Source organism: Oryctolagus cuniculus, chromosome 21, assembly GCF_964237555.1.
Source record: "Oryctolagus cuniculus chromosome 21, mOryCun1.1, whole genome shotgun sequence".
Taxonomy (NCBI): Eukaryota; Metazoa; Chordata; class Mammalia; order Lagomorpha; family Leporidae; genus Oryctolagus; species Oryctolagus cuniculus.
Genome location: NC_091452.1, coordinates 8,055,898 through 8,076,174, shown reverse-complemented (window position 1 = coordinate 8,076,174; position 20,277 = coordinate 8,055,898). Strand labels below are relative to the sequence as shown.

The window sequence follows — 20,277 nt, the reverse complement described above, 5'->3', positions numbered from 1 at the left end:
TGGGCCATCTTCTACTGCTTTCCCAGGCTATAGCAGAGAGCTGGATTGGAAGTGGAGCAGCCAGGACTAGAACCGGCACCCATATGGGATGCCAGCACTGCAGGTGGCGGCATAACCCGCTGTGCCACAGTGCCAGACCCAATAAATCTTTTTTTAAAAAAAATTTAGGTGCTAGTGTTTTAGCTCAGTGGTTTAAGCCACCACCTGTGTCCTGGCTGCTCCACTTCCATTCCAGCTCCCTGCTAATGTGCCTGGTAAAGCAGCAGAAGATGGCCCAAAAGTACTTGGGCCCCTGCCACCCATGTAGGAGAGACCTGGATGAAGTTCCTGGCTTTGGTCTGGCCTACCCTCTGCCATTGCAGCCATTTAGAGAGTGAATCAGCAGATGAAGACCTGTCTTTTTGTTCTTCTCTCTCTTTTTCTAACTCTGTCTTTCAAATAAATAAATCTTATAAAGTTTTTTTTTTTTTTTTTATTGGGACTGGTGTTTTGGTACAGAGGGTTAAGCTGCTAATTGCAGCACTAACATTCCGTATTGCAGCACCCAGTTACTGTGCTTCTGATCCAGTCCCCTGCTAATGGAGCTGATAGAGCAGTGGAAGAGGACCCAAGTATTTGAACTGCTGTCATCTGCATGACTTTGGCCTGGTCTAACCTTGGTCATTGCAGCCATTTATGGAATGAGCTAGTGGGCCGGCGCCGTGGCTCAATAGGCTAATCCTCCACCTGCGGCGCCGGCACCCCGGGTTCTAGTCCCTGTCGTGGCACCGGATTCTGTCCCGGTTGTCCCTCTTCCAGACCAGCTCTCTGCTGTGGCCCAGGAGTGCAGTGGAGGATGGCCCAAGTCCTTGGGCCCTGCACCTGCATGGGAGACCAGGAGAAGCACCTGGCTCCTGGCTTCGGATCAGCGCGGTGCACTGGCTGCAGCAGCCATTAGAGGGTGAACCAAGGGCAAAAGGAAGACCTTTCTCTCTTTCTCTCTCTCACTGTCCACTCTGCCTGTCAAAAAAAAGAAAGAATGAACTAGTAGATAGAAGATCAGTCTCTTTTGTCTCTCCCTTTTTGTCACTCTGCCTTTCGAATGGTTTTATTTATTTGTTTGAAAGGCAGAGAGATCTTCCCTCTTCTGTTCACTTCTCAAATGACTGCAGCTGGGGAAGCCAGGAGCCGATATTCCGTCAGGGTCTCCCACAAGCACTAGAGTCATCAGCTGCTGCCTCCCAGGTGCACTGGTAAGAAGCTGGATTGTAAGTGGAGGCAGAACTTGCTTTCAGGTGCTCTGATATGGGACGCCGACATCTCAAGCAGTGGCTTAACCACAATACCTGTGCCTGATTTTCACTTTTTGCCCATAAATAGTACTGCTGTGAATATTTTGTGTGAATATACATTTTCAGTTCTCTTGGCTGTATGCCTGGGAGCAGAATTATCAGATAAGTCTGTGCTAAACATTTTGAAGGACTACTATACTGTTGAAATAATATTTTGAAGCCGTGTTTTCACTCTCTCTTAGTGTCTTCCTTCTGAAATTGAGGTGAAATACAAAATGGCTGAATGTTATACAATGCTAAAACAAGATAAAGATGCCATTGCCATACTTGATGGGATCCCTTCAAGACAAAGAACTCCCAAAGTAAGTTGGATTAAGTGTGTGTAATGTATTTTTCTGCTCCACAGCTCTCCCGGTCTGCTTCTTCCATGTGTCTTTGTATATTAGGACATGCATTTGACCAAGTGGTTCGTAACTAATTCTCACTTTATTTCCTGGTATTGGAGTGTGGGTTCAGACAGAGAGAAATGATTTTCTTATGAGACCCTGAAAATTAAACTAATGTTAGCTGTACAGTACTACAGACTGCTTATTCTGATAGTTTTTGCTTTTGGGAAATAGTGATTTGGAAAAGACTTTGGGGTGAACACATTTCATTTTTTACATTCATGGGTGTATCATTTGATAGTGGGAATCATTTATTAATCCTTTTATTTTCAAAAACAAGACTGTAAGATTTCTTTGTATTTCTTTATATGTAGGATATATATTTGTTTTGGCAACATATTATAGTGATGAGAACACTTTTTTTTTGAAGATTTTTTTTTTTATTTATTTGAGAGATGGAGTTACAGAGAGGGAGATACTGAGAGAGAGAGAGAGAGAGAGAGAGGTCTTCCATCCGCTGGTTCACTCCCCAAATGGCCACAACGGCCGGAGTTGGGCCTATCTGAAGCCAGGAGCTTCTTTTGGGTCTCCCACATGGGTACAGGGGCCCAAGCACTTGGGCCATCTTCCACGGTTTTCCCAGGTCATACGCAGAGGGCTGGATCAGCAAAAGAGCAGCTGGGGCACAAACTGGCGCCCATATGGGATGCCGGTGCTTCAGGCTAAGGCTTAGCCTACTATGCCACAGAACCAGCCCCCTTTACTTTTTAAAAAATATTTATGAAGTTAGGATAATAGGTTTTTTTTTTTGTTTGTTTGTTTGTTTGTTTGTTTTTTTTTTGACAGGCAGAGTGGACAGTGAGAGAGAGAGACAGAGAGAAAGGTCTTCCTTTGCCGTTGGTTCACCCTCCAATGGCCGCCGCAGCCGGCGCGCTGCGGCCGGCGCACCGCGCTGATCCGATGGCAGGAGCCAGGAGCCAGGTGCTTTTCCTGGTCTCCCATGGGGTGCAGGGCCCAAGCACCTGGGCCATCCTCCACTGCACTCCCTGGCCACAGCAGAGAGCTGGCCTGGAAGAGGGGCAACCGGGACAGAATCCGGCGTCCCAACCGGGACTAGAACCCGGTGTGCCGGCGCCGCTAGGTGGAGGATTAGCCTAGTGAGCCGCGGCGCTGGCCAGGATAATAGTATTTTTTTACTATAAGAGACAGACATAGCTCTTATTCCTGGTTCACTCCTCAGGTGCCCACAGTGGGTGGGGAAGGGACAGCAAAGCTGGCTGCCAGAAACTATCCCAGAGAGCCAGGAACTCAATCCCAGTTTCCTGTGGATGGCAGGAACCCAATTACTAGAGCCATTCTCCTAAGCAGGAAACAAGTAGACACCTGAACCTGGTGTCAAATATATTGGACATCTTTTTCTTTTTCTTTTTAAAGCTTTCTTTATTTGAAAGATAGAGTGACAGATCCTTCATCCTCTGGTTTACCCCCCAAATACCTGCAACATCTAGGTCTGGGTAGGATGAAGCCAGGAGTCAGGAACTCCATCTGTTTCCAGTGTGGGTGGGAGGATCTCAAATACTTGGGCCATCTGCTGCCTCCCAGGTTGGACAGAGTAGTTGGGACTCCAACCCAGGCACTCCAGTATGAGATGTGCGTGACCGAAGGGGTGGCATAACCCGCTGCACCACAGTGCCTGGCATAATATATTGGGCATCAGTTTTTTTTTTTTTTAATCCATTTTAGAAGAACAGTGAGAATCTACTCATAGGTTCAAATTCATATCAATATTTAATACTCTAACATATACTCATATCTCCTGCCCTTCTTATTTTATTGAAAAACTGTTCTGTGGCGCTTGTGCTTAGCAATAAGGAATTTTCCAGGTAAGATGTTTGTGTTCATCCTCCTGCCCTTACAAGGCAAGGAATCTAAGCAAGGGGGATCTGGGGCATTTTAGTTACTGCTGCTTTATTCAAGTGTTGCTGAATTTTAAAAATAGCAGAACTTCTTGAGAACTGTGTTTTTAGACTTCCTTGTATTAAGGAATTATTTACTATTTTCTAAGTTTTTAAAATTTAAGTTATTTCTTCCATCTAATTTATGAAGGTTACTGCTAATAAAAATACTTGGAACTGTATTTGGGTCCTGTATAGTAAATTGTGTTGTTGTAACGTCTAAAAGTCTTTTCTTACCCTCAGAATTTTTGTGTCTGTTCCTATGCTCAAGATGTCTTCCTTTTGGAAGAAGCCATTTTGATAATTTTGAATGAACTGTTGCTTGTCTCACTAGAAATGTGCCATGGTTTCCTCAGTGACTTGCCAGCTTTGGAAGGACATTTTTAGAAAGTGGGTTACTGGCAAAGCAGCTCAGCTTTGTGGTACCCAGTTCTTAATGTCTACAGCCATCACTTCAGGAGGGGCTCGAGGAGTCTGTGTGTTAGGAGGGCAGATTCTTCTCTCAGTTGAACTCTTGTAGTCAGGAGCAAACAAAGATGTGTGCCTCAAACATAAACCTAAAATATTTACAGTTTTTCTTTCTTGTCTGTTAGGGAGTTAACTGGCTTCTCAGTCTGTGTAAAGGACAAGGAAGTGAGTCAAAAATACGTCTAATTGAACATCTGTTAATGTATGGTAAACACCGCCACACATTCCCTCATAAGTTAAAGGAAAATTCCAGTGTTAAGATTATTGTATCTTGGTAAATTTTCAAGAGTAAACGTACAATGTCTCACTTAGTTTTTGGAAAATGATGACTGCTTGAGTTTATAGCTGGTGAAATGTGGCTTTATGATGGTCCCAGATAACAATTACCTTTTAAGAAAATTGATTTTTTCACTAAGTAGTACTCAGAACTCATTCTTTCAGTGATGGTCAAGTAGCTTAAAGGAAATTCTGATGTTCAAACATCCGGTCCATCTGTCATAGCTTTTTAATAACAAGTAGTCAAGAAACGATCTTAAATTCAACTTTTTTTTTTTTTTTAATATTGACACCGATACTGGAGTTTTCCTTTAAGTACCTTCCTTTGCATTTTCAAAATAGCCTAAAATGGAAAATCTGAGGCCAAGTGAAAATCTTCTGTTTCTAGTATTTCATTACTTTACTGTTTGAATTAGTGTGGATTAGTTCTGTACTGGATTGTTTAATCTAATGCAGGTCTCTGATGAGAAGAGATGTTCTTAATCCTCAGAGTGTTTACCCCTTGAGGAAATGTCTGGCATGCAGAACCACAGATAACTGAAGAGATTGCGGTTGACTTTTTTTTTCTTTTGTGCCCTCATGTTGACTGCTTCCTTCAGTTAATGATCTGCCAAACACTTTCTATATTTAAGATCTATTAATTTAAAATTGGAACATTGTCTTCTCTTTGCACTAGTGAGATCATTTATCCCTTCTCTGTAACTTCTACATTCTTTGGAACTTTGAGATTTCCTCAAATTCTTCCTGCTGTGGTTTTTACAGAGAATTAGCATTGATATAGTTTTACTAAATATGTATCTGTCTATTTTTGTAAGTATGTATTTATTTGAAAGGCAGAGTGACAGAGAAAAAGACTAAGAATGAGAGAGAAACAGACTGATCTTCCATCTGCTGGTTCACTCCTCAAGTGGCTGCCAGTCAGACCTGGGCCATGCCAAGGCCAGGAGCTAGGAGCTCCATCTGGTCTCCCACATGGGTGGAGACCCAAGCACTTGGACTGTGTGAGCTGCTAGCCTCACAAGTCGTAGTTGAACCTGCTGCACCACAATGCTGGCCCCAAAGTTATCTACTTAAATTGTGCCAAAAAACAGATGTCTGCACTCTGGATTTAAATCATATATCTAATCATGGATCGCCTCTGGAGGTCAGTTTGAATCTGGTTTTTATAGTGTTACTTTGGTGAGTCAGATAGTACCCACATGTCAGAGCTTTAAGTGTTAGGGTAGAGTCCAGCCATTGGTCTCATTGTCAGGGAGAAGCCAAGTATCACACCTCTCTATCTGTCATTTCCTCTGGGGAGAATGTGTCTGATTCTTCTTAACTAGCTATGTTAACAGGTCCTCATTTTCTTATCCCTTAATAGTAATTCAATTTAAAATGTACAGAATTTAGCAGTTTGGGGTAGTTCATCCTCTATCTTAAGATCAAAAAAGAATCATGGTAACTAGAATTCTAGGACATTCCTCAAATGAATGCAGTTCTTGTTTCCAGAGGCAGCATCTTTGGCCAGGGTAATACTGGGCCTCTTGGTTAGGTAAGTGAGAGGGTAATGAGACTTTCCTCTTAGAGATGGGAGTACCTAGGAAAAGAAAGTGTAGTAGTTTCTTCTTCATTTTGATGAATGGGCTTGTTCTTTGTTTATTTGTAGAAGGCTGTGGTAGGTTGTCCAGTAAAAAAAACAGTAGAGTATCTGGTAGTAAAAAACAGGACTTTTTCATGGCACTATGCATGTAACTTGCTGTCCTTTATTTTATTTTTTTATACAGATAAACATGATGCTGGCAAATTTGTACAAGAAGGCTGGTCAGGAGCGCCCTTCAGTCACCAGCTATAAGGAGGTGCTGCGGCAGTGCCCTTTAGCCCTGGATGCCATTCTAGGTATAGATCATTCTCTACCTGCGTTCATGGAGGGCCTGATGTGCAGGCTAGTAGTTCTCCATCTTGGCCATATCGTTACATAGCTTTATTTATTTTTTTAATTTTGATTTGTTTCTTAAAAGTTTACCTTATTTGAGAGAGAGCGAGCTGCCATCCACTGGTTCACTCCCTAAAATGCCTGGGAGCTGGAAACTCAATCCACACATCTCACGGGGGAGGCGGGGACCCAGCTACTTGAACCATCCGCTGCTGTCTCCCATGTTGTGCAGAGGCAGAAAGCGGAAATCAGAGTGGAGCCAGGACTCAAGTCCAGGATATGGACACCCAAGGCAGCTCTTTAACCCCTGTGCCAAGCACTTGCTCCTATAGCTTTAGTTTTTTAAAAGTCCTCTCCAGCTCTCCAGAGAGTGATTGAATAGGATTCTCGTTGTTGGATATTTACTCAAGAAATGTTAAATTATGGTCTTTCTATGGCCGGCGCCGTGGCTCACTAGGCTAATCCTCCACCTTGCGGCTCCGGCACACCGGGTTCTAGTCCTGGTCGGGGCGCCGGATTCTGTCCTGGTTGCCCCTCTTCCAGGCCAGCTCTCTGCTGTGGCCCGGGAGTACAGTGGAGGATGGCCCAAGTACTTGGGCCCTGCACCCCATGGGAGACCAGGAGAAGTACCTGGCTCCTGCCATCGGATCAGCGCAGTGTGCCGGCTGCGGCGGCCATTGGAGGGTGAACCAACAGCAAAGGAAGACCTTTCTCTCTGTCTCTCTCACTGTCCACTCTGCCTGTCAAAAAAAAAAAAAAAATTATGGTCTTTCTGCCGTATGCATTGCTTAGAACAGAAAAGGGTGCCTTGTACCTTAGGGAAAGTGTAGCCTGTTGGGTTCGTATTATGGAAGAGGGACACTGTGCCTCACTGTCTTGTCTCCCACTTCCTGCTGCTCTAGGCTTGCTGTCCCTTTCTGTAAAAGGTGCAGAGGTGGCATCAATGACAATGAACGTAATCCAGACGGTACCTAACTTGGACTGGCTCTCAGTGTGGATCAAAGCCTATGCTTTTGTGCATACCGGCGACAACTCAAGAGCAATCAATACCATCTGGTGAGAGCTACAAAGTTAATTCAGTGCTTTTGAGGCCCTTTCCTTGCTGAAGGTGTAATATATCTAAATTAGCAAAATAGGAAAATGAGCTGTTTATCACTTGATGCTGCAGCCAGTTGTCTCTGGGCTGTACTTGTCTCTCGATGTATGGGATAGTATCACATGGAACATCCTTAGTGGGGTAACTGTGAAAATGAGAACCGAGGCCTGAGATCAGCTCTGTGCCTGCAAAGGAACTTCTCGTGTACAGCAGGCTCCCTTGCTGTGTTTTGCTTGGACCTGGAAGAAGTCTGAGAATTCCTCAGAAGCATAGTTAACTGCAGCATTTGACCTGGGCTGCCTCCTTAGGACGGGATTTTCTGTATACACGATAAAGTCCCAGGACAAGAGGCTGGCATTTGTGTTATGTACCAGTTGAGTAATAAAGTAGCTGTCACTTGTGAAATACCTTGCATTTAACACCATTTTGTGTATGTGATTCTCTGGAAATCTGCTCCCGGAAAGCCTTTTGTCGGCAGTGAGAAAGTTCTGTTTTATTCTGTATATTTGCTGTCATGTCTTATGTAACTTTTTTTTATTGTAAGCTCAGAATAACAAAGTACAGTGTATGCAGTTCATTTACAAAGGTTCTTATAATGAAAAATTTTATCCATATGCAACAGAAGTTAGTTTTTAAATGCCCATCCTCCAGATTCCACAACCAAAAGGATTTATAATAGATTTTTAAGATTCAATGTTTAATATTTTAAAGTTCACTAGAGAAGAAGTCCTTACTGCGAGATAACGTGGACCTCCTGGGAAGCTTAGCAGATCTGTACTTCAGAGCTGGAGACAATAAAAACTCCGTCCTTAAATTTGAGCAGGCACAGATGTTGGATCCTTATCTGATAAAAGGTAAATAATCCTTCAGGCAGGGCACAAGTGGCTGTAGAAGGGCAGATCAGAAGAGATAAGGACGGACTGTAGTGTGAACTCCTGATAACATATTTCAGAGGAATTTTCTGGAAAACTTACTAAAGCAGCCTTATGCTTTTTTTAGATCCTGACACATGTCTCTGACACTTAGGTAATTCTATTTTGAACAGTTGTTTTTGCTTGAATTGAAGTGTCATCTTCCCACAGATCATTATTTGGTTTTTTCCCTTTGAGGAGGGGTAAGTCATAGCCCCTCCTTATGATTTATAAATTTATGATGTGCCTGACTGAGAATTTGGATGCCATCCCCAGAGGCATAATATCCTTTTAGGGAATTTGCTTTTACTGTGTTCTTAGTATAATTAAGAGTGAGTAAATGAACAGATGTTAAGGCTAAAGTGACTAAAGGCAGTAATTAGGAAAAGTAGAAAAGCCTTTGATCTGAAAGGTGATAGCTGAGGGTAAGGTCCGGGATTTCCAGAGGAAGACTGCTGGGTCACTGGCAGGGGGTGGAAAGCGCAAGTGCTCAGGAATAGTGGGAAATGAGATAGGCTGGCATCTGTTTATAAAGGCACAAGAAAGCACATTAGAGAAACACAGCCCTGTGACAATAAACAGCCTTGTAATTTCTTTCCTTCTCTTTTTTCCCCATCTACTTGAAAGTCAGAGAGAGAGGGAGAGATCTGTCTGCTGGTTTACTTACTAAATGCCCACAATGGCCAGGACTGAGGCCAGGCCAAAACCAGGAGCCCAGAACTCTTTCTGGGTCTCCAGTGTCGGTTGCAGGGGCCCAAGCACTTGAGCCATCATTTGCTGCCTCCTGAGATGCATTAGCAGGAAGTTGGATTGGAAGTGGAGCAGCCAGGACTTGAACCAGCACTTTGATGTGAGGTGCAGATGTCACAAGCTGCTTCAGTTCACTGTACCCCAACACCTGCCCCAGCTTGTGGGTTCAGTGATAGAGTAGGCAAACAAGGAAGCAGATATAGAAAGATGACTCTGGTCATAAAAGGTCTCTCTCCTGCCCAGTGCTCGTTCTCCAGGCTGGTGACCCTAATCAAAATGGTGTTTCAGAAAAAGTAGTGTGGCAGCTTTGAGTTGGAAGCTCAGACTGAGTCCATGGGCCAGCAGGAGTGTTACTGTAATCTTGGTTTGAGAGGAATTTTCATGGGAGTCTGAAGGGGTAGCAAGGCGTGGAGGAGAATGGTGGCAAGCAGTAGGTGATTAGGAGCGTGGTGCCTCTTGTACAGATCGTGGGTGGGAAAGCAGGGGTGGATGCTGGGGTAGGGAAGGCAGTGATCTTTAATGAACTGCATCCCAGGAGGAAGTACAGGCTTCATCTGGAAGATACCAGCGTTCTCCGAGACTGACTGGCTTTTCAGCATACTAAGTGTGTACTCCTGAGTGCTAGAGCTCTTGGTAGTGAGAACTTGCTCTTGGCAGTGAGAACTTACTTGATGCCTTTTTTGGGCCTTCTAAGTTGAGTTAGGATAGCTGTATATCACCACAGGATGTAGGGACAGCCAGTTTCTGAAAATAACAGGCTTTCAGATTGCTCAGAAGGTCCTTCTGTTCCTTTGCTTTTTTCTTTATTTATGTTGAATGGGTTTTGGTTTTAACAGTCATTTTATAAGAGACTGGAAGTGCTGATGGGAGGGGATAATGCTGGAAGGGCTCAGCTCCTGCAGTGCTAGGGCCTCAGCTGGGGTCTGGGGTGCTGCTGCTTTGTGAAGGGCTCCTGCTGCCGTGTCTGAGAGCCTCTTGTCACCGTGTCGTGCCTTTCCAGGAATGGATGTGTACGGCTACCTCCTGGCACGGGAAGGGCGACTGGAGGATGTGGAGAGCCTTGGCTGCCGCCTTTTCAATATTTCTGATCAGCATGCAGAACCCTGGGTGGTCTCTGGGTATGTTTATACATTTCCTTTTCCCCTCAGTAGATGGCTTAGAAAATTGTGGTTTCTGAAAGAAAATAGAGGTTGAAAGCAAATGTTTAAAAAGTAAGCAGACCTGGTTTCAGATCCTGGCTTTCTGCCCCTGTGGACAGTGTTGACACCTCTGAGATTTTCCCCGGTGGAAAATGGTCTGATACCTCCCACATGAGGGGAAGCACGAATGGAGATGGTGAATGCATTGTGCTTAGTGCTGGGCCTCCCTCAGGCTGAGCCGTTGGAGAGGACCTGGAAGATGCTCCTTTGTTACTAATCTGGCTTTACAGATTCTCTCATTGTTTCTCAGCTAATAGTTTGTTTCCAGATGCCAGGTCCTATTCCTTAATTTTTCCCTTCGAAATCAAGTCCCCTCCTCCCCCAGAAAAGAAATACTTTTATTTATTTGAGAGACAGAGAGAAAAAGAGAGAGGTAGAGCCACTGTCCTCACATGCCTGGGGCTGAAAATTAAATCAGGCCCCCCCAGATGTGAGGTGGGCTCCGCCTGTGTTAGCACTGCCTGCTCCTCACAGGGTGTGCATCACCAGGAAGCTGGAATCAGGACTGGAGCTGGGACTTGAATCCAGGCACTCTGATGTGGGATGCAGGTGTCCCAGGTGGCGTCTTTAACTGGTACAGATGCCCCCTCCCCCACCCAAAGGAATATTTATTTTTTTTCTTTTTCATAATTTCTTTTTCAGTGTTGTGTGTAATCAAGATCACGTATAGGGCCCTTTTTTTTTGACATGTGGATGACACTTTTTTAGCATTTCCTCTCATAACTTCTGGTTGTTTTTCTCCAGGTGTCATAGTTTCTATAGCAAACGGTATTCCCGGGCCCTGTATTTAGGAGCCAAGGCTATTCAGCTGAACAGTAACAGCGTTCAAGCATTGCTCCTGAAGGGAGCCGCACTGAGGAACATGGGCAGAGTCCAAGAAGCAATAATCCATTTTCGGGAGGCCATACGGCTTGCACCTTGTCGCTTAGATTGTTATGAAGGTAAGACAGCAAATGTAGATAAACAGTGTGACTCTGTAGGTGTGGCAGCAGCACTCAACCTGGAAGGATTCAGTAGGCCATCACTTTCCCACACTCTTTTCCCGTAGGCTCATCTGGGAGCGCTTCTGAAAGTCCCAGTGCCAGGTCACAGCAGTGTAGGTGGGAATGCACAGCATTAGGAGACAAGCATCAGTGTGTAAGATGAAATGCACAGTGACAGGGTGAGACAGAGAGAGTGACATTCCATCTGCTGGGATGGCTGCAACAGTCAGGTCTGGGCCAAAGCCAGGAGCCAAGAACTCTGTCCTGACCTCCAGCATGGGTCTAGGTTCTTGGACCATCTTCTGCCTTCCCACGTGCATTAGCAGGAAGTGGAATAACTGGGACTTCACTCCATTATGTTTTTTGTTGTTGTTGTTGTTTTTAACAGGCAGAGTTAGACAGTGAGAGAGAGAGAAAGAGAGAAATGTCTTCCTTCTGTTGGTTCATCCCCCAAATGGCTGCACCGATCCAAAGCCAGGAGCCAGATGCTTACTCCTGGTCTCCCATGCGGGTACAGGGCCCAAGCACTTGGGCCATCCTCCACTGCCTTCCTGGGCCACAGCAGAGAGCTGGACTGGAAGAGGAGCAACCGGGACAGAACCAGCACCCCAACCGGGACTAGAACCCGGGGTGCTGGCGCCGCAGGCGGAGGATTAGCCTAGTGAGCCGCGGCACTGGCTGTCACTCCATTGTGGGATGCCAGTGTTGCAGGTGGCAGTGTAACCCACTGTACCACAGTGCCAGCTCTGTTTTCTCAAGTTGTTTTGATGAGGGGGTATTTGGGGTAGTTTTTTATTGGTTCATGTGTGGCCTGCTCATTAATGTGAATCTCATTGTGCCAGGCACTGTGTTAGATCCCCTCGTTATGACATTGCCTGGTGCCGGAGAAGTCCCTGTATCCATGTGACAGTGTTGGCTGTGGGAACCAGTGTGTTCGTTGTGACCTGCAGATTGGGCATGATTGGGGTCCAGCCTTGTTTTGCTATAGAATGTTTTAAGTTCATGTGAACTGACCCCAGGAGTTCAAAGGAGCTGTGCCAGCTTCAGCAACTTGTGACTCAGTCCCCAGTCCCAGACATTTAAAATAGATCTTAGAAGATGCAGTTCCTCCAAAACATATTTTTATAAGAATTCAAAAATAAACCTAAGAGTCGAGGAGTGATTTTGCTCTTTAACAGGAAGATGAGTTCAATCTGAGAAGTAAATTTGGAAGTTGGGGGAAAAGAACAAATCTGTTTATGTAGCTTAAGAGCTGTGCCTGTTGTAGATTTGTTGGGGAAAAGTAGAAACTCCAGCAAGCTAACACTGCGTTTTCAGGTTAAATTCTTTTTTTTTTTTTTTTAAGTTTTTTTTAAATTTATTTGAGAGACAGAGCTATGGGCAGAGAGAGGGAGAGACAGAGAGCTCCATTGGTTCACTCCCCAAATTGCCACAACGACCAGAGCTGAGCTGGCGCCAGGAGCTTCTTCCGGGTCTCAGGTGTAGGTGCAGGGGGTCAAGCACTTGAACCATCTTCCACTGCTTTCCCAGGTTATCAGCAGAGAGCTGGATCAGAAGTAGAGCAGCCAGGACTTGAACCAGTGCCTAAATGTGATGCTGGCACTGCAGGTGGAGGCTCAGCATACTGTGCCACAGCGCTGGTCCCCAGATTACATTATTTTTAAAAGATTTATGTATTTATTTGAAAGACAGAGCTATAGAGAGAGAAGGAGAAGGAGAGAGGGAAGTAGGTCTTCCATCTGCTGGTTCACTCCTCAAATGGCCACTATGGCCAGAGCTGGGCCAATCCAAAGGTAGGAGCCAGGAGCTTCTTCCAGGTCTCCTGTGTGGGTGAAGGGCCCCAAGTACTAGGACCATCTTCTGCTTTCCCAGGTGTGTTAGCAGGGAGCTGGACCTGAAGTGGAGCATCCAGAACTCGAACCAGCACCCACACGGGATTTTGGCACTGCAGGTGGCAGCTTTAGCCATTATGCCACAGCACCAGCCCTGCACATTAATTTTTTTTAAAGATTTATTTATTTATTTGAAAGGCAGAGTTACACAGAGGTAAGAGAGTGAGCGAGTGAGTGAGGCAGACATCTTCCATCTGCTGGTTCACTCCCCAAATGGCTGCAATGGCTGGAGCTGGGCCAATCCGAAGCCAGGAGCCAGCAGTTTCTTCCAGGTCTCCTACATGGGTGCAGGGGCCCAAGGACTTGGTCCATCTTCTGCTTTTTCCAGGCCGTAGCAGAGAGCTGGATGGGAAGTTGGGGCAGCTGTAACAAACCGGCACCCATATGGGATGCCAGGACTGTAGGCAGTGACTTTACCCACTATGTCACAGTGCCAGCTCCCACAGATTAAATTCTTGATCCTAAAACCTTAACTGCCCTAGCCTGCCATGTGCTTTTTTAGTTTCAGTCCAGCCTGCCTGTTTCATCAGAGCTGGGGTTATAGTTGAATGAGTACCCCCTCTTACCACCGCGCTTGGATAGGGGATGTTCCCTATCCAGAGGCCACAAAGGCTTCACAGGCTGCCTTCCCACAAGCTGCCATTTGGATATTTGGATTAGGGTAACTGGTTATGCCCTCTGGTGACCTCCACTGGGCTCCCCTACTTTGCTGGCAGACACCCCTGGTTAGTGAAGAGCATTCTTTTCCATTTCCTTCTGAAGTAAAACTAAGTAAGTAATTGGAAAATACTGTATTTGAAATGTAATGTGTTGTCCTTAACTCGTGGATCATTTGGTTAAGTAACCATAGTGTGTAGAAGAGTGTGCGTGGATGTTGTAAGTGCTGCTAGGGTGGAGGAGTATGCACAGAAAATCTGCCAGGGATTGTGTGGGTTTGGGGTTTAAGCTGTTTTTCTGTTTTGATGAGTCTTGAATGCTTTATGTCAAAAAGTTCTCCCTGTCGTCTTTTCAACTTCTTGGCATGAAGGGTTGAGTTGTCTCTGCTTGAAGTGGCATCATTTGGCATCTCCCTGTGAGTGTGAGAACAGCGGGAGCTACCATGTCAGGTCCATCTGGGGAAGGGCCGTCGGTTTCAAATGAAAGCATCTGCCTTCTCCTAGATGGCTTGACAGCCGGTCCTTCAGTTTGTAGAACCACACATTCACATTTAGAACTGCAGGGGCCTGCCTCTTAACTCCAGGGCCCTCCGGCAGCTGAACACAGCTGAAGAATAGCAGCTTATGAGGCAGCCAGGCTTGGGTTTTGCTGGAAGCATCATCTCACTACTTTAGTTGTCTGGCCCTGCGTAAACTAATGTTAATGTTGTGTTCTTCAAGAGTTCAGGTGGGTTGCCCACATGCCCCATCACTAACTGAAGGCCCCTTTGCAAGGCTGCTGTTTGCATATCCGGCTGGTGCCCTGGGGAGAGCACTTCTTGGCTATTCTAGCAACACACCTTCCGTCTGATCTCACTGTCAAGCGTTTTCCCTTGGCGTGCCCCAGTTTTCCCTTTGTCTGACACTCTGAAGGCTTGTTATTTGGAGGATGTCAGAGTGGAAGTGTGGCTTAGAATGGTAATGTGGTTGAACTTGATGTGTTTTATTTTTTCAGGTCTCATCGAGTGTTACTTGGCCTCCAACAGTATTCGTGAAGCAATGGTAATGGCTAACAACGTTTACAAAACTCTTGGTGCAAATGCACAGACCCTTACCCTTTTAGCCACTGTTTGTCTTGAAGACCCGGTGACACAGGAGAAAGCCAAAACCTTGTTAGATAAAGCCCTGACCCAAAGGCCAGATTACATTAAGGCTGTGGTGAAAAAAGCAGAACTGCTTAGTAAGTATATCCCATTTTCTGATCTGTTCATCCTCTTTTTTTTTTTTTTTTTTTTTTTTAATCTCAGTTGGACCTCCCATTCACAGCTGGTTAGACGACCAGACAAGTACGTGTCTTTGCAGCAGGTCTCAGCCTGCTGGAAGGGGTTTATATTTAGTGTAACCAAATGTAGCTGGCCTAGACCTGCTTAGATTAGCTCAAGGCAGCTAAAATTGGTTGGTACCTGTTCTGTTCTTTTGTATGTGCTAATCCTGAACTACTTTGGTTTTAGCCAATCTGAACTTTTTTGAGTTCTCTGAATTGTCCTATGGTTTTTTTAGTCTTGGTATTTTCCATCTCAATTTATGATGAAATCTTGGATTTGGGCTAGTTTGCAAATCAAATACAAATAGGCTTTTTATTTTAATTAAGGTTTAAGAGTACATTTAAAAAGTCAGAACTCCTGGCCGGCGTTGTGTGATGGGTTAGGCCTTCACCTTCAATGCCAGCATCCCATATGGGCACTGATTTGATTCTTAACTGCTCCACTTCCAATCCAGCTCCCTGCTAATGTGCCTGGGAAAGCAACAAAAGATGATCCAAGTCCCTGAGCCCCTGAGCCCCTGAGCCCCTGCGGGAAACCCAGATGAAACTTTGGGGTCCTAGTTTCAGCCTGGCCCAGCCCTGGCTGTTGTAGCCATTTGGGGAGTGAACCAGCAGATGGAATGTCTCTCCCTCTCTCTAACTGCTTTTCAGATAAAATGTTTTTTAAAATGTTTATTTATTTATTGGAAAGTCAGAGTTATACAGAGAGAGAAGGAGAGGCAGAGAGAGAGGTCTTCCATCCACTGGTTCACTCTCCAGTTGGCTGCAACACTAGAGCCATGCTGATCCGAAGCCAGGAGCCAGGAGCTTTCTCTGGGTCTCCCATGCGGGTGCAGGGGCCCAAAGACTTGGGCCATCTTGTACTGCTTTCCCAGTCCATAGCAGAGAGCTGGATTACAAGTGGAGCAGCCAGGTCTCGAACCAGCGCCCATATGGGATGCCGGTACTGCAGGTCAGGGCATTAACCTGCTGCGCCACAGCACCGGCCTCAAATATATATATTTTTAAGTTAGAACTCAAACTTGTGGGTTTCCTGACAAATAGCAGTTGAGATGCACTTGCTCTCACTTTGTGTCACATCGTCATTCTTGAGGGCATCTTTTTTTTTTTTTTTTGGACAGGCAGAGTGGACAGTGAGAGAGAGACAGAGAGAAAGGTCTTCTTTGCCATTGGTTCACCCTCCAATGGCCGCTGCGGCCAGTGCGCTGCGGCTGGCGCACCGCGCTGATCTGATGGCAGGAGCCATGTACTTATCCTGGTCTCTCCCATGGGGTGCAGGGCCCAAGCACCTGGGCCATCCTCCACTGCACTCCCTGGCCACAGCAGAGAGCTGGCCTGGAAGAGGGGCAACCGGGACAGAATCCGGCGCCCCGACTGGGACTAGAACCCGGTGTGCTGGTGCCGCAAGGCGGAGGATTAGCCTAGTGAGCCGCGGCTCCGGCTTGAGGGCATCTTGAGAGAGACTGTTGGATTGTGATGGTTGTGTGGTTTTGTGTATATGAGTTGGACTGGGAATATATTCTCAAAATATTGTTGAAGTAGGACAATGAGGGTCTTTCTCTTTGCAGGCAGAGAACAGAAATATGAAGATGGAATTGCGTTACTCAGAAACGCACTGGCTAATCAGAGTGACTGTGTCCTGCATCGGATCCTAGGAGATTTCCTTGTAGCTGTCAATGAGTATCAGGAGGCAATGGACCAGTATAGTATAGCACTAAGGTAGGCACTTAGCCTCCCGTGGGGGAAGGTCCATGAGGAGGGCAGAGGAGGCGTGAACTGTGGTTACAGGAGTTCTGAAACACACACACACTTCATGCTCATGGTTGGAAGCAGAATCGTAACAGTAATGGTGAATCCCAGAGCCATTTGTGAATTCATGACTTTTAAAAATCTTTTCATCAAGTATAGTAACAGTAAAGAATTGTCTCCCTCATAACCAGTCCACACCACTTTGCCATCCATGTTCATTTGTACAGATCATCTTCCTGTCCTTACCCACACACATGCATATGTTTACAGTTACACCTAGTATATATTTTATACTCTGCTTTTTCAAGTCACAATACTGTACCTTCCCATGTTTCTCTCTACTGTAGTAGTGAAAAACATGGGTCTGAAGTTTGGGTACTGCCTTCACCTCTGTCATCCTGGCAAGCTACTAACAGACTTCCTGTCTACATTCAGTGGTTGAGGATTAAGTGATATTCCATGTAAAGCTCTTAGCACTGTGCCTGGTACATAGTGAATACTAAATAAATAGTGGTATTCTACTGCTTAACACAGAAGTGCTTTCTTTGAGGGTTGTCTGTGTGTCTGGAAGGTTCTGGTCACATCCGTTCACTTGCTCAGCACACAGTTGAACGGCGCTCGTGTGCCTGGCATCTCAGTGGCCCCTGGGGATGCCGCATGTCCTCGGTGTTCGTCTCAGCCGAGCAGACCGATGACGCCAGTGTGCTGTGTGCTTTCATAGCATCTGTAGAAGGGCAGGTGGGCGTCAGAGGGCGGGAACTGCAGCAGTTCTCAGCCGTTGAGGACTGAGGTGACACGACAGGTTTTAGTCCGTGTTGACTATGCATGAATAGGATTCCAACATGGGTTTTAACTGCCTTTTGGAAGCCCGGAATCAAGTGAAAAAGTCACATTCCAAGCCTCCACTGGACGATTTCCCAGGGATGGGACGTCCGCTGGCTTGGGTGATTGTCACCAAGGCAGGAGGACGGGTTTCCTGGGAATCGGATCAGTGATGCTCTGGGGCACTGAACTGGGGAGCTGGGCACATGGAGCTCAGTCTGAATGCCCAGCGGGGGTAACCTTGGTCCTGGGGTCTAACCTAGGCATCGACAGTGTTCCATGGTATAGCATGTTTGTGTTGCCTACTGAAGTGCTGACGGTTTAATTACATGTTCTGCTCACAGAAAAGTAACTATTTTGTAGCCCTATAGCTCAAAACCTAAATTCCTTTCAAGAAATTACATTTTAATTTTTCTGTTGATGTTTGCTTGCTACTTTTTCATTTGTGTTATCTGGTAGCTGCCTGTAGCAGAGTGCTAGGGGTAATAAATATGAGAAGGTTTAAAAAATTTCTGAAGAAAAACTCAGTTTGAGAATTCTAGAAATCAGGAAAAGACGCCTCTTCTCACGTCTGGTGGTGGACTTCCTCGATGAGCCTTGGAAGCTGGCGTTGTTTGGAGAGGCCAGGCGTTAGCAGTTTCTCTGACTGTGTGGTCATTTCACTGCCGGGCCAGGGACATGACAGATCACCAGCAAGAAGCAAGGCAGAGATTCAGGCCTCTCCTTTGTTTTGTTGTCCCCTAGTTTGGACCCCAATGACCAGAAGTCTCTAGAGGGGATGCAGAAGATGGAGAAGGAGGAGAGTCCCACGGATGCCACTCAGGAGGAGGATGTGGACGACATGGAAGGGAGTGGGGAAGAAGGGGACCTGGAGGGCAGCGACAGTGAGGCGGCCCAGTGGGCTGACCAGGAGCAGTGGTTCGGCATGCAGTGAGGGCAGCTCCGCGCGCCACCTGCTCGGAGCGCTTCCCTGGACCCCAGGCGCCGTGGGAGCTGCTCTCGGGACAGTGACGCAGCGAGTGCTCCCAGGAGGGGCCTGCCCCTGCTCCTGAGTTCTAGTCGGGACTTGATTCTAACGCTGAGCCTGGCCAGCCTGCCAGGATGCCCACCCTCCCGTCTCCAGCAGGGAGGACTGCGAAGCCCTGGCGCCCACACACTTGCGGGGCTCCTGGGCAGGGAGTGCTTCGGGTATAACTAACCACATCCAGAGCTCAAGGAGTAGACTGCTTGTCTGACGTGAGTGGGCTTGGAGGAGTAACCCGCCTCCCAAGGATGGCAACACAGCCTGGCCCTTGCCACAAGGGCTCCTGTTCCGAGAAAGTCATCCTGGGCTGTCCAAGCTTCCCCAGTAACCCGCTTCCTTCTGCAAGTTAGTAATGCCTTAAGCTGACAGTCGCTGTTGTGCAGAGCAGTTTTCCTGTTTGCTAAGCTGGTACCTTGCCTCTGAGCCTGGGCATGAGAAACAGGTATGGTGAGAGCATGACAGGGGTGCGCCTCGGCAGTTGCCTAATAAAAGTGGTTTGTACAGTCGTGTGTTGGGGTGGTCGGAATGGAAGCCTTTAATAGACTCTTATTTTGGTCTCATTCAGAAAGCATTGGTTCAGCCCCAGAATTATTTGCCATAAATAGACTCTCTCTCTCTCTTTCCCTGCTGTTGGGAACAGGAGAGACCTCAGGTCACCCTGAACTGGGCCATGCATTTGCAGTCTCGCTTGGTGAATCTCCCTGGGGCCTGGGAGGCTTTGGCCAGGCTTCAGACAGTTGGCCTGGCGCTTTGGAGCCTGAGGTCCGTGTCTGGCCTCAGCATCCTCACGGGGGAGCCTGCGGTGTCACACTGGACTCGGGTGCTGGGAGACTGTTCACCCAGCTCCCCGCTGGTGCCGAGGCTGTGCTGCCTCGAGTCTGCAGTTAATGGTGGTGAAGAGAGGGGAGGTGGAGCTCCCCCAGATTGTCAGGTGCTGCAAAATGTGAAATGAAAGTTGTGTAAGATAATACCCTAAATATACAAAGTGCAGCTCAGAACATCTGATTACGGCCACTTAAAATGGGCACGGAGTCACGGTGAACAGAGTGCAGGCCCGAAGCCCCTGCAGCGTCACTGGGTCTGAGCTGTTTTTTTGTGAAGAGTCCAGCAGGGAGTTGAGGCCCCAGCAGTGACCACGTGGCTGGAAGAGGACACCCTCGGCCCGTGCTCTCTGGGTGCAGCTGGCTGCTGCCTCGGCACCGTCAGTGGTGCTGCCCTGCCTGTGCGGGAAGCCCGACCTCGCCCTCCTGCTCCTGTTTCTGGGGGCTGTCAGTATGCAGTGTGGAGTTCAGCGCCCCTCCCTCCCCGGGTCCCCCTTTCCTCCCCAGGCAGGAGCGGCCCCTCTGTCCCAGCACCACCTGCATAAGTCCCTCACCTTCAGCTTGCGAGTGACAACCAGGCAGGGAGAAGTGGCTGCAGCTCCGTTTGTGGGTACCTCCCAGGCCTGCGGCACGTGGGTGGTTCCACCATCAGAGTGGAAGGGAGGGGCTTGGCGTGGAGAGGGCTGAGGAGCTGTCTGGTGCTGCCTTTGTCCCTCTGGTGCGTGGGGCTGTCGCATGGAGCACCGGCGAGGAGGACCCCTGACTGCGATGGCCCCCACAGGTGCAGCTGGTGACCAGAA

General features: G+C 47.0%; 1 protein-coding gene across 14 annotated transcripts in view; it reads left to right on the top strand.

The window, feature by feature from the left end:
- The window catches only part of ANAPC7 (anaphase promoting complex subunit 7), a 29,995-nt gene extending 10,833 nt beyond the window's left edge, over positions 1-19,162 (top strand). For 8 of the 14 annotated variants that reach the window (XM_070066178.1, XM_070066186.1, XM_008272209.4 and 5 more), the window contains 9 exons: positions 1,514-1,633; positions 6,123-6,234; positions 7,174-7,327; positions 8,079-8,221; positions 10,029-10,146; positions 10,972-11,168; positions 14,753-14,977; positions 16,630-16,780; positions 18,377-19,162. In XM_070066178.1, coding sequence (XP_069922279.1) covers positions 1,514-1,633; positions 6,123-6,234; positions 7,174-7,327; positions 8,079-8,221; positions 10,029-10,146; positions 10,972-11,168; positions 14,753-14,977; positions 16,630-16,780; positions 18,377-18,566 — 1,410 coding nt within the window. In that variant the 3' untranslated portion in view covers positions 18,567-19,162. Of the gene's footprint in view, positions 1-1,106; positions 1,233-1,513; positions 1,634-4,205; positions 4,246-6,122; positions 6,235-7,173; positions 7,328-8,078; positions 8,222-10,028; positions 10,147-10,971; positions 11,169-14,752; positions 14,978-16,629; positions 16,781-18,376 lie in introns of those variants that run through there. The other 6 variants (XM_070066180.1, XM_070066181.1, XM_070066183.1 and 3 more) reach the window with 3 other exon arrangements.
- Positions 19,163-20,277: the final 1,115 nt, after the last annotated feature.